The sequence below is a fragment of the Anopheles funestus genome, chromosome 3RL (genome assembly GCF_943734845.2).
Source record: "Anopheles funestus chromosome 3RL, idAnoFuneDA-416_04, whole genome shotgun sequence".
NCBI classification, from domain to species: domain Eukaryota; kingdom Metazoa; phylum Arthropoda; class Insecta; order Diptera; family Culicidae; genus Anopheles; species Anopheles funestus.
The window spans coordinates 83,470,523-83,485,049 of record NC_064599.1 but is presented as its reverse complement, the minus strand read 5'-3'; the positions used below and the strand labels follow the sequence as shown (position 1 = coordinate 83,485,049).

At 39.3% G+C, this 14,527-nt stretch overlaps 1 protein-coding gene across 1 annotated transcript in view; it reads right to left on the bottom strand.

The window, feature by feature from the left end:
• LOC125770587 (5-hydroxytryptamine receptor-like) overlaps window positions 1-14,527 on the bottom strand; it is a 72,847-nt gene that overhangs the window by 12,614 nt on the left and 45,706 nt on the right. Inside the window, exons 5-6 of the mRNA XM_049440342.1 lie at window positions 7,083-7,326; window positions 431-728 (exon numbers count right to left, since the gene is read on the bottom strand). Of these exons, the coding sequence (XP_049296299.1) occupies window positions 431-728; window positions 7,083-7,326 (542 nt within the window). The remainder of the gene's footprint in view (window positions 1-430; window positions 729-7,082; window positions 7,327-14,527) is intronic.

Genomic DNA, 14,527 nt, shown 5'->3' with positions numbered 1-14,527 from the left:
TGCCGGGTTGATGTGGGAAACAATTGTGTGAAAATAATGACAGGATGTGGAAAAACATGAAACAGTAACCATTAATAGTACGTGACGGAGTAAAACGAAAAAAAGTGAAACGATTGACAATATGGTGCTCGGAAGAGAGTAAAAAACGTAACACAGCAATAGTGATGAACGGTCATGAAATTGGTGTGGAGAAGAGGATAATAAACAACAGCTACTATCTCGTGGCGAATGGAAAATTCAAGATGGGAGATGCAACTGCGAACGCGAATGTTCCGCATCGATGTGGGAGATTTTAAGGTTCTGATAAACTAATGCAATGAACGACAACTTGTTGAATGAAAATCACGACAAAAAGAGAAAGATAAAAAGAGAAAAAGAGAACGAGAAAGAAAGAAAAATACAGACACATAAACGTGCTGAAGGATCGTACCTGCTGCCTTCGACGGATCCGTTTCCGGGCGGCAAGAAATATTCGCCAGTACAGGAAAAGTATGACCAGCAGTGGCACGTAGAAGCTAGACGCGGTCGCAAAGATCTGATAACTGACGTCCTGTGATACGATACACTGCAGATCTTGGTAGACGCGCGTTTCCCACTCGGGGTCCTTCCAGCCGAGTAGGGGGGCTATCGATACCAGCACCGATAGCGTCCAGATGATTATGATCATGTAACCTATTCGGCGGGCCGTACGCTGGTGTGCGTAGTCAATGTCCGTCACTGCCCAGTATCTGTAATTGGAAGGGGAATATTTTTAGTTTCAAAAGTATTTGCTATTTACGTTTTTATATATTTGGTAAATGTTTATGGAACAAAATATTAAAGTTTACTATTGTTATGGATTAAACATGTGTGTGCATCGAAAAATAAAAAATCAACTGACAGGGCAATTACATTCTATAAACGTTCTCAAAGAAGCTAAAGTCGATAATTTGTGAATGATTATTATAATGTATCAATCCATGGATTGTGGTGAGATATTCCATCACCTTTAGGTTGTACAGATTTTAGCTCCAGCTCAATTCGATAAGCGCTATTCACAATGTATATATGTGGGTTAGTGGCTTAAGTTACTACTGAACCATATATTGGTGGAATGTGTGGCACCATAGTTGATCCTTTCTCCGCTTGCCGCTGCCGAACTATACGTTACGTGCATAAGCAAATTTGCATATAAATTGAATGCAGAGTACGATATTTTACATATGTTGCTGCGACAGTAACCGACAATGCAATAAGGGATCATTCAACTATTACGTAACACTGGAAGGGTGAAGGGGTTGCTTCCTCGCAGCGTTACGATTTATTACACAGATGGAGTGGGTGTTCGTTTACCCACAATAGCAAGCGAGATGGTAAAAAATTCACAATTTTTGCGTTACGGTATAGTTGGTTCATCCCTAAGAGCAGCCAAAAGAGCACTTGGACACTAATGTCTTGGACGCATTTGAAAGGCGACGTTTCTGCCACTTGATTCACTGGTTAGCTGTTGGTGAACGGTTTTGCTTGCGAGAATGGACACGATTTAAGGCTTTGCTTGCTACTTTGAAGTGTCGCTACGATTTAGGGACAAAGTCAAGTGTCTAAAATATATGTGCGGTTTGTTAGAGAAAGTAGGTTAGAAATGAAAATAATAATAACCTATGAAAAGAATACATTCAAATTAAACGTTCTGAAAAGGCATAGTCAACTGACTAATCTTTCCTAAAGATATGTTGTAAGAATGTCGGACTGTAATTCCTATTAGGTATTAAAAAACAATATTTTTTTTTGTTGGAAAGTAGTTGTAGTTTAATAATAACCCCAAATTGCATATGGCTGGTCCATGTAGCTCAGTACTAGCACAGAAGTAGCTCAGGGAGGAAAGTATCCTTAAGTTATCTTTTACATATTTCAAAACACACACTACCATGGTGCACCATGTCGCACAAGCAGCAGCACATAAATATGCATTTGATATATTATTTCGCGATTACGCCGGATAAATTTGCACCACTCTCAACACACCGACCAACATTATCGTCAGTTAACGCACACCGCTTGCTTATATCTAGGCACACAAATAATGGTCTATCCCGCTTTGGCCTAGTGCACGGAGGCATTCCCCGCACGGTTATTATGCGATTGCACATCGAAGATGCATCTTTCGGCGTGTTGCGTGGAACGCTCCCTTGCGAAAAGGAAAATGTTAAGCTCGCTGCATAATCTATTGCACGTGATTGTGGTGTACAATGGGAAAGCACGGCACAGCGGTTTTGGTATGGGAGAAATTTGTCGCAGATTTGCAGCTTCTCATTGCGCGACACCATGCGCATGATGTTGGGTGCTTTTGCTAAGCAAACGTTAGCAATACACTTACGGTGGATAAAGTTGAGATGCTCGTTACGTGGGTCGTTTCTTGCCAATTGCATGTATGCAGAGTGGGCTACATGATTTTACAAGCAGGTTTTGAAATGCGAAGCATTCGAAATACTTCTATTACATTAGGAACCGTTTTGCGCTAACATTGTAGTTGGTGTGTAGAAGCAAAATTTACATAATATTTTTACGATAAAAAATATCTAAAATCAATAATGTGGCGCAATCAAAGCCACTTTGTTATGCAAACTGCCTACATTTAGGCGTACATGAAATCCGAAAATGAAACATTGCGTCAATATATTCACCTGCGGTTTGTCCCTGCTGGGAAGCAAGTCCATACATTAGAAGAAACGATTTAGTAAATGCAACATAGGGTACAACTCTTGTGGTTTTCATCACAGACTAAACCACACCGGTGCATTGTTCATTGTTTCTTTAACGCTTTACACCTACTCTGCTTGTTGCCTTACAACCGTAGAGTATTTACCTCAACACAGTGTGCCAGAAAAGATTGCTTGCTGCACTATGCGACCAGCAAGGTGTACCTCGACGGGATACCGGTGATAGTTCGCCAGTTGCAACTACTATTGTAAAGCTGTCAGTAAAACGCATTAAGATGATGGGCATAACTTGGGATCTGCGGTAAAGGAACGGTTCCGGAGCACAATCAGAACCGGGTTGACATTTCCATAATTCCAACACCTTCAGCAAAGGTTGCCACTCTGAAGCGGGTACCAGTATCTCGTTTATTCAACGACTAGTGGTTGAAATGTGGATTGCATGCAGTGCACTGGACTGGGAGCTTCGTACTGCGTACTGAAAGAATTTCCATCTCAATCCGTTTGATTGGAATGTACGGATAAGCAACACATTAGTAGATCGGTATGTATGTTTGCACATGCATCGTACAAATGCATATGTTTGTGCGCGTATGAACATTTATTGAGGATTAGAATAGAGCTTGATACGTATATTTCCAACACTGTGTTAATTGAAGGTATCGGACACCGAAGCAACATCAATTACAACTACGTACAGGTTAATGTGTTTATGATATCGGATGGTAGGGTTCATTAAAAATAGCCGTGGGCTATAAAAGCTGCCTGAAATCAACGCTTTGTTTAGTTATAATCGAAATGACGACACATTTCGTGTGCTCTCAAGGGTGAAAGTGAGAGGAGTTTTAATAATGAAACCTACTATACATTATTACAAACTGTAATTATCATGCACGACACGTGTCTTGTATTGAATATTTTCTTCACAAATAATGTAAAAGAAAAGGTTAATGTATTCAACATCCATTTTTTCAGCAGATTCTCAATGTAACACTTTTGTCAACCGTCCTTAACTTTTGCCTGCGGAAAGTGTTACCCATAACGTGTTAAGGCTTTTCTTCGACCCTCTTAGAGTATTTTTTCATTCTACTAAATGTTCGCTGTGACGCTGTGCTTTTCACACCCTTATAAGCTCCCCGGCAATTAAATTATCTCTGCCACGAGTTTGGCGAATAAAGCGCTATTTTTCTCTTTAGAAAATGATTAATTGTATTCGTCGCTGTCGGACATTACGCTGCTTGTGCAGCTTCTGCTCTTAAGTGAAAGCCCGTTTTTCTCATTTCCTTCGTTCGCGTCCATTTTGTCACATGAAAATGAGAAACGACGAAAGAGGAAAGCTTTCGCTGGTAATGGGTGTGAACTACTTTTACCGTATGGCCCACTAGTGCTAATGGGTTTTTCTCAAATTGGTGTTAGGATGCGATGTGCTGTTTTAAACCTTATATTGCTTAACAGGCTGCTTCACGGTACGGCTCAGGAAAGCACCAGGTTCAGCATCTTGTTGCAGTGTTCAGGGCGAAAAAAAAAATCACTGCAGTACCGAGTGTGCGCTTTTAAGTTAAAAGCCTTTCAATGCTTGTCAAATATCAAACAAGGCATGATTTGTATCATGCAAGCCGTCTTTTAGTTCAGCAAGGTAAAATGAAGCGGCATTTATTGCGTACAGCTATCGGAAAGATAAAGAAAACACACATTCAAATAAAACTGAAACAAGAGATAGTGAACACGAAGCCAAAAATGTTTATCTTGCTTCTTCTGTTAACATCTTCAAAAAACCACTTCCTTTAAAATGCATCCAAACACCATCCGAATCGTTCCATCAAAAGATGCTTACATCTGCGCTCTTCTGGAAATAACTTCCAACATGTGTTCCCTAAAGAATATCGAAAACTTGCTCTCGCCCGATGCTTGTCCAACTAGTGCGAAATCTCTGGTGCATGGACATGGCTTGGGGTGAGGAACATTCTTTTGTTGTGTTTTCCTTCCGCACCAAATCCAGAGCATGCTCGGCATGTTTTCTTGAGCAGTCGGCACATCACGGCACTGAATTTGCAATGAAATTAGGCCTTAAAACTTTCGTTCACAGGCACAGCAAGACGTTACGAACGCTTGTCCAAGGCGAGCAACAGACCTCCGGGAAAGATTTCTTTCTCTCACCAAGCTCGAGCAAAGTTATGCAAAAGTTATTCGAACGCTGCCGACAAAAGTCAGCTGCTATCAGTTGTTTTTAATGAAAACGGTCAGGATGAAGTTTTGTGGCTGGGCGTAATCGGTTCGCTACGACAAGCAAACTAGCGACGAGCAAGCACAGGGAAAAGACACTGGTGCGATGGTTCGTTTGCACCGTTCGAACCGGTTCGCTAGTGTGCTGAAGTTAATCAGATTAGATGGAAAACTTTCAACAAGGAATTTGCTTCTTTTGCAAAGCGTACGTATGCGTATTTCTGTGTTGTACTGTGAACCTCGACAGACAGTCAGCTGACGACCGTACGCACAAAATGTGCAACATAATTTGAGTTGTTCCAAGATCAGTAAAGAAAACCTGTATAGCTTGGTTTGCAAAAGTTATTTTTCTTAGGTGAGGGGGGATTTTTCTAATTACTACGAGCAAGATTAAGAAATACCCAAAGATAAACTGCTTAAGAATGCAACGAAATAAGAAATTATTGATGCTCGAAGTAACACCATGACGCTTTAGTAGTGTAGCTGATATCAAGGAATGTGACGGTAAAACCTTGCAAAACAATGCAAGGCCACAGACTGCTTAAAGTTAGAGTAAGTGAAAAGTTAAGTTAAAAGAACGAAGTTGTGTTAAGTTGCTGCTAACTTTAAGGAAAGATTCTATACCCTGGATATTAATATGCATGTATGGTCGGCTATCTTAAGTATGCATTGCCATTCAGGTGCGTCTCAGTTGCACTTCAAAGCAGCTGCATTATGAATGTAATTTCTCTCAATACTTGTGTCGTATGATAGACTCGACCGTTCTAGGAAGGAAAAGTGATGACTTTACTCGTTTGTTGGTTTATCTAAAAATTAAGCACTACCAGTCAGTTCCAATGACCCAAACATGGACTTGCAAGACGTAACTGTGCACTCTTCTTAAGACAAACATAAGGAAGAGCCCACACGGACATCATACGGTTCACTGAGCTGAACCCATAACCATGGTAAGTATATCATACTGTGTTCATGCTCCGAAGGCACATGATGGATTGGATCTTTTAGCTCCGACAGCCTACCTGACTGGTTCGTTTTCCAAGAGGCTCTTCGAACGTCACGTCAAAGGCAGAAATTGGAAGTGCTTGGAAATGCAAAGGCCAAAAAACAAGAAACATTTCCTGCAAGGAAACGCTTGATCCTGCATATGTTAGCAAAAATCATTCTGCCTCCTGTCAATCTTCGAACCCTCTAGGGTAAAAGGTTCTGGCAAGCGGTTCGAGAAACGTACGTTTTCTTATACGAACCGGTATCAAAAACCGCAGGCATGGAGGAAAGCAAAAATGGCAGAATTAAAGATGATCTAGCGCGAAGATTTCATCTTTTCGAGTGGCACAGTATTCGCACGCTTGGTCCCAGTAGGGCTGCTTGTGGAGACGTTGAGGAGTTGTTTGGGTACAAGAAAATAAACAAAATGGTAGGCAAATCTGAGAGCGGGAGGAAACATCCGGAAAAATTATTTGAAAAATTCTTTTGGAAAAAGTGTTGAGCATTCTCGGGAAGATACGGATGAGTTAAATTGAATCGATTTCCTCTTCTTGCTTGTGCCTCTGCAAGAGAAAAACATATTGGATAGACTGTAAGAGTAGCTTGAGGATATTTTGATAAGATGTTGGGAATCAATCTCGTAAGGTAAATGGTACGAAATGTATAGTGCAAACCCTTCCGAAAATTGATACACGGCATGGCTTGTTCATACATTTGCCCAATATGCCCCTTTTATATTATGTACCTTCACAGTTTCCTTGAGAGAAAGTTACCTCTCACTTTGAGGACCTCTTGTTGTCAAAAATCAGGCAACTCGAGTATGTTTACCATTTTGACAAAATTCACGGAGTATTCCACGAATGAAAAGAAGAAATAAAAATAATTCAATAAGTATGAAACAAAAATAATAAAAAAACGAAATATGTTTTATAAAGCACGAGCTTTTTCTTTTATATCCAGTACAATACAAAAAGGAACATATAACCTAAAAGTTATCCTGAAATTATTTGCGACATGTGACCTTCAGATGTTGTACTAAATCGCAAAACAATGCGATCGTTCGACCTAGTCAAGTTGAGTCATTTCATTCATTATTGGCCACAAGTAATCGATAGGCACTTTACCAGAAAGAATGATAGGCAGACACACTTTGATCGAATTACGTCGAAAAGCACTTACCGGTCCAGTGCGATGGCCACCAGATGAAGGATGGAAGCGGTACAGCACAGTACATCGCTTGACGTCCACATGTCGCACAAATCGGCACCGAGTCGCCACTCTTTTGACACCTCGTACACGGCACCGAGTGGCATCACTAGACAGGCAACAAGTAGATCCGCGACGGCCAGTGACAGTATCAGGTGATTGGCAACGCTCTGCAGATTCCGTTCTAGCAGGATGGCCGCTATAACGAAAACATTGCCTGAAAATAAAAAGTAAAACGTAAAACGTAGAACACGATAAAATGAGAATTGGTTGTGGTGGTGTATGTATGAGTAACTTTGAAAGTCAAAGAAAAAAGCGATGAACTCCAAACGTTTCGCAGCTATTTTGTCGGAGATTGATTGAGGCTGACGATGCAATCAGGCCTAGTAAGTTTATGATTATTTTATGAACCCAATGAGTGGAATCATTCGTTTTATTTTGGTGTACTTTTTTTGTTGTTTGTGCACCCCAACCAATTTATCCCAGCTTTAACGAATTTATTTTCTTCCAGTTCAGCAAAAAAAAGAACAGTTCGGTTGAAATACCACACCGTCAATCATTTAACCGCCCGCGGTGGTGGAGTAGTTCCAACAAACAAAGCTACCTCGATATGGTGGCTGTGCAATTTATTTAAAAGGATGTTAACTTAATGGGTTCCTGTGCGGAGAAAGGGGCTATTTGCTCGGTTGATGTGCATTTTAAATTATTGCACAAAAAACTGAGGGTTGCTGTAATGCTTTTTGTGCATGAATACAATAAAATACATGAAATTGTGATAAAATAAGTTACTTTTAATGGTTCCACTGATATACCTGTAATGATAAATCTTATTTCATGCTCTTACAAAGAAACTTGAAAGTGAAGTTAATGTAAAGATATAGTAAAAACCATTTACGATGATAAATATATGAAATAAACTCAAATATTTCAAAGTCTTTTAAAATATTACAACCAACCAACCGTTTACGATGATAAACAGCACAATAAGATGTCTATTGCAGAAAATTGCATAACTTTGGGAAAATCGAAGAACAAAATATCAAGCCTTCCTTGTTTTTTGATTCAGTTTGTACTAGACATACATAAAGTACCGGCAAATTAAAACATTACTTGGAAATCAGTAAATTACATCGCACAAATCACCCGTTTAGGTTTGTTTTTTAATCTTTGTCAACATTTTCCGAATAAGCTTTTACAAACTGAACATAGCAATTCAACAATTACCTAGAACTGACAGCCGGTTTCCTTTATACAATCATCAACTGAAGCACCAGATTTCCTTTACATGGCTTCTAATATTGATCGTACAATAACCACACCCCCCCGTTTGTCGGGAGCTGTGCGCACCAAAGACATTTTAAGCCATAATTAAGACTACTTTAAATTCGAAATATTCACCAGCACCACTTCTGTTTCGAGATTTTTCCCAGAAGCAACCGTAGCACCGTTCAGCACGTTTTTCGCCGAGTTTTCCGAGAATCGACTTGCTTGATTTGGTTCCAGTGTAGTCGACTGGAAAACGTACACAAAGAATGTGGAGGAAAAGCTATCCCGTGCACTGCCCCAAGCTAAGCAACCCGAAAAAAGTGGGTTTGTTTTTTGAAAGAAAGTCTTAAAGCTTATCGTACCTACGGCGGAAAATGAGAGTGGGCTTAAACACGCAAGTGGGATTGATACATTCGATCGAAGAAATTGAAGTATACCAAAAACACTTCCTTTCGATATATGCAAAAAAAATCCTCTACCTAGAAACTCTAAAGAAGCCTCAATCCGTAGATAAGTTTAAACCGGCTTGATGTCGTTTTTTTTTGCAGGTCATGTTACAATAATGCGCAGGATTAAAGAAACCATCCCTCCCCCAAGGGGGTGGACAAAAACATTCAATAGGAAGGCGGTTTAGAGGAATCTTATTCGGTGGGTTTATCTTCTTCAACTTTCTGGATCAGAAACAAAAAAAAAATGCTAAGAAGAGAAAATCTTAGCGAATATCATTCGCTCGTTGTAACACAGCTAGCAACAAATGCCAAGCACAGCACAGAGGTGCAGAGGTAAAAAAGCGAAACCGAAAACGTGACAAAATGGATTATCGTCCAAAGATCGTACCAACCCCAACGCCTTCACCTGCAAACCACTGTTGCCGTTGCGAGGGACGGCGAGATCAGCTTTGCCCTTAAGATAGAACAGCACAACGCTGCGAAATGGAATGGACGAGCTGATGGGATGGTCGGATAACTTGCTGACTCTCAAGACATGACCGGTCAGATGGGTGACGTCGGCACCGACGACATTTGATGGATTTTTTGGCGAATCCTTACACATTGATATGTATCCTGGAAGATGGTTGCGTTGTTAAACGACAGCAAAAATAATAAAAAATGCCACCGAATGTCTGCCGTGCAGTTCGGAGACAGTGGAAGGCAACCGTGTTGGTGAGTGAAATAATACTTCCCCTAAATGTTTGCCAGCATGGTGAAGAGAAACCAATCAAATCACTCTTATCGCCACTGTGTCATGGTGAGCTTTGGTTTGCGTACCCGTAACATGGCAAACTATTGTTCATATGAAGGATGTTGTGTGTTGTAGGTTTAAAATGTTTCGTACAAAAGTGTATACATTAATGTATTATTATTATGGAATAATATAAATATGCAACCCATCTTACATATCCATTTTGAAAATGACATTCAGCAGTTAGTTTCTAAAATATATATTTTTACTCAGTAGGTGGATTTGTCACACAATATGGACGAAAGCAAACCTACGATGGCTGTTGTCATGCCAGAAGCAAACCCAACGGTAATAGAAAGTGTCATCGTTTGTTAGACAAAACGACTCCTCGGCGGCAATGGTAACAGCTTCGTCAGCTTCGATGCTGACAGCTGAATGACGCAAATCCGGTAGTTGAAAGTTCAACGGATGCTGGGAAGATATTCTTATTTTTTTCTACCAGTAAAGCTTTCAATAGGCGTACAGGATGAGTAGAAAAAGGATAGGTTTGATACAGTCTGCCATGGAATGTACACACATGTTAGGTGAAGATGATACGGTTATTTATAACCATGAAAAGAATCACTGAATAGCGGGGTACATTTTCCAACCAGTTCAAGGAAGAAAACTTAAAAACATAGCGCATAAGTTTAGCATTAATTTGATTGATAGTTTTTTAAAGTTTTTGTTGGTTTCATATAAATTTTTAGAAATATTTAGCATAATTAAAAGTTATTCATGTTACAAGTACATCGAGGTTAATTATATAAAATAAAGTTTTAATAAGATCACGTGAAGAAATTATGTTAGCGCATATCTTTGAAGGTATGCCATGTATATTCTACATCATCAGAAATAGAGCACAAATAGTAACACCGTATAATGACTTACGAGTGAAACATTTTATCCCCCCAAAAAAACAACAACCTTGACATCCTTACGATCGATTTCGATCGATGCCCGAAACTTTCTACAAAAACAAAGCGAATGATGCTAACTAATGCGGCGAAGCGGTAGCAAGCATTTCAAACGCATTCAAACTTTTCCAATATGAATCGCTTACAGACGACAGCACAGCCACTTCCTTCATAGAATATTAGAGAACGGACGGAATGGATCGGAGCAAGAAAGTGCCAAACTTTCTAGAAAGCGATTTCACTTACTCGAGCTTTACCCGTACCGCATCCACTGTACAGTGACCATTTATCGTCACAGTTTTTAGTGTAAAACACCGAACAGAAAACTTGACCGAAAAGTCGTTTTCACTCGGCACACAGAGTACGCTTTTGGTACGTACTTTTTAACGTAACGACGCTATGGATTGCTCACGTTTACAAGGCGGTGAGAGTTTGGGAACCGTTCAGGATAATTAGTTTATTTGTCTGTTAATAGCTTTTGCAGTTTTGAATCCAGGCTGCCAATATAAGGTGGACGATTTGAGATAAGTTTCTAACATTTTGACGGAGAAATTGACGTTCACTACCGAACATTTTTGAAACAAGTTTAAATATTTTAACAGTTAATTCTGATTAATCAAGATAGCTGGTGCCAACAAAATCATGATGCTGCTAAATAATTTAATAACAGTTGAAAATAAGTTCTGTTGTTTTTTGCTCTGAAAGGATAATGTAACTGCAGAAAAACTTTGTCTATTTGCACATAAGTTTTGTCTATAAATCATCAAATATACTGGTACGTACATTAAACATTCTGAAAATAGATCAAATGTTTTAAGCATCCCAGCTGTCGACGTCTCCATTGGGTTGATTAGCGGAATTGTTTTTTCTAATAGATTAAATTTTTATTCGAAATGTGATAGCACCCAGAGAATGGTTGATAGTTGCTTGGAAATAAGATACCGGCTTTCATCATAATATATTTTTCACTACCTTCGGCTAAGCTTGTCCATCTTCATTTTCAATTACTTCTTGCTGCGAGGAATTTATTTCAATCAAGCATACTGGTAAGTCTGGCATAATATATCGTCTCAGCACGTACCTAACCCGAATCGCTGTTAGCAATGGGTTGGATAGAAAATTAATTAATACATTGAAATCAAACATGTTGGGATCTTCCTCTGTTGAGGTGGATTCGACCGAGCCTAGCAACAAGTACGACACGCCCCAGAGGCGTTTAATCTACATTGATCAATAGCCAAATGGAAGGAGGCTTCCATTAGCAGACATGTGTCTCCAACGGTTCCGAAACCGTGGGTCATAAGAAAGATGAACTTGCGTCCGTGTTTCTCCGGTCGAATGAAACCACTGGACAACATCAATTACTGTTTAATTTATTTTTGGACATACTATGCATGGGCTGGGACGAATATGATGCTTGAGGACGTGAGAAGACTTAGAAATGGTGAAGCTTTTTTTCAACTAGAAAAAGGACAGTTTCTGTATCCCATGATACCCGTCGATAAATGAAGCTTCCTTAATATTTGGTATCCCAAATGTCCTTAGCATGTGCTATGTTTTCCGGTACAGAAATAACTTGCACCATGGATTCTCGTCGAAACAAAGAACCCCTAATCACATACCCCAAGTATTAATAATTAGATCACAATCAACAAAACAGAACCCCAAAAAAGGGGTTCACCGTTGAATTGGTAACGTTGTGTTGGTGTTGCGCACATCCCCTCCTAATGATCAGGTAAAGAAGACGCGTGACGTCAACAGTGTCACAGAAAAAATAATTATCACGTCACAGTTCGCTGGGATCATTTAAACTGAAGGGCAATGAGCAAAAGAAACAAAAACCAACAATGGTGTGCCTAAAGTCATCATGACCATCATGAAAACAACTTCACAAAAAACCCGAAACCGGAAGTTTTTCCTAAAAAGCAACACAATGTGGGTTGTAGACAGGGGTTTTCCGGTCATCATAAACCGTTTTTCGTTCAGTTGAGGTTCTTTTTTTCGTTTGTTTGGGGAACTATGATCGAGAAAATATAACCACTTCTCGGGGCACGTGTTTCTAGCTGTCGAAAAGACAAAAGTTCAACAAGTTATAATTGGAAAAGATGGGTCGCTGTAAATAGGACGGCCCTCAGGATGGAAAAAACCTCTTCGAGCGAACAGAAGAGCTTTTCACAAGAAAAGTTATCGGGGAGGAAAAAAAACTCGACCCCAGTGCCATAGTGTTTTGGTCTCATGGCAAAAGAAAATAATTTGGGGACCGAGAAAAAACGAAACCAGAAAAAAGGCATGACCATGAACGAACGAATTTACTACTTCCTCCGCACTCATTCATTTTTGGGTGTTGGATAAAACATGTCCCAAAAATATACTTTACGGTAATTTTTTTTTTCGCAGGTGAACATTAGCTATACAATTTTTAATTTATTGTTTAATAGGTAGTGTCTATATGGTGAAGAAAAGCCACAAGAGATGGAGCGAAAGGGTAACTAAAATATAATATATTTTTTTTATATCTGCACGTCGCAAAAGAGCAGTACAAACCACCAATAAAAAGCCATAACAATCAACATGATAAATAACAAAAACATGATATCATAGTAACAAAAACTATAAGGTATAGAAAACAAATAATATGCGGTGGATACGGCAATATAAGTGGATAAGCACAATATCGATACCATATTTCATACGTTTTTTTTTAAACATAATATGAAGTTGATCGTCCTAACAGAAAAAAATGAAATTGATTACAGTCGGAAAATAAAACAACATATTGTGAAAAAGCGCAACAAATATCACAAATGACTACCATTGCTTCCATAAAAGAAACTTACAAAAAATAAGCTTCATTGTAAATAGCACTAAACGTCCTCCGGTCATACAACCATCGTCATTCGACATAAAAACCACAAAACATGATATCGATTGTTCCGTAGTGTTTTTCTGTCCCTGAAGCAGTGTAAAAACAACAGATTCCACCATCTGGGAGACTTCCAGCTGCTATCCTCACTCCTACCACCGTTGGCCTTACAAATAACTAACGGAAAGTAAAATAGAAACTATAGAAAATCAAATTACTGTCCTTTTACGGCGACCTTCAATCAAATTGATGACGATTTCAGAGCTTGGCCCATTACGTTCGACCGTCTGTCTTGATTTGTTACGTGCATGTATGTTGCTCCATCGGGACACGGTCACAAAATTGGAACGTCTATACCGGTGGACTGGTGATGAAAACCGATCCATAAATGTGTCTAATGGAGACGCACCTAGTAACCGGAATCGTATTGTTTGTACCGCACTCACACTCCATTTATCTAGCAAACCTTTATATGAAGCTGGTAATTCACGGTGTTTCCATTTCTGTATGTTTGTATGAAATTATTCTTAAATGTACAGATAACAGATTCTATGGAATCGGTAATTAGGCCCATGTTTGTAAACAATTTAATTTAATCTCGAAGAAGATATCGAAGATATTTTCACAGAAAACATTGTTTTTGTCGTTGTTTGACGTTTTTGGGAAACAATTGGTTTCTGTTTTACAAGAGTAAGAACTGATACGCATAATGAACAATTGAATAGTACCTTATTATTGCAAAACACGTGTGAAGCTAATTAGGTTTACTCTTTCGAGAAATGTGATTGCAGTAACTCGGGGAAGCGAAACTCTTTTGCATTACCTTCATTAATCTTTTTATTCGCCTGTTAATCGTTAACTGAAAGCAAAACGTAGCTATCTTCAAACTTGCAACCAATCTCAATTATCTCTCCCATGCACCCATCCGTCACGCAAATAGGTAAAAGATCAGCAACAATCTTTCAACGGTTGGTCTCAGAAATCAATCATCAATGTTTACACATCCAGCTACTCCAAAAACCAACTGACAAGTACGAACGAACTGTGTTAATCCCTTTTTCACGCTAATTGCCTATCATTGGGATTGGGGTTTAGCAGGATCGTACATTCCAACCGGAAGCCGTTATCTACACGGCAACACGAGTCATCCC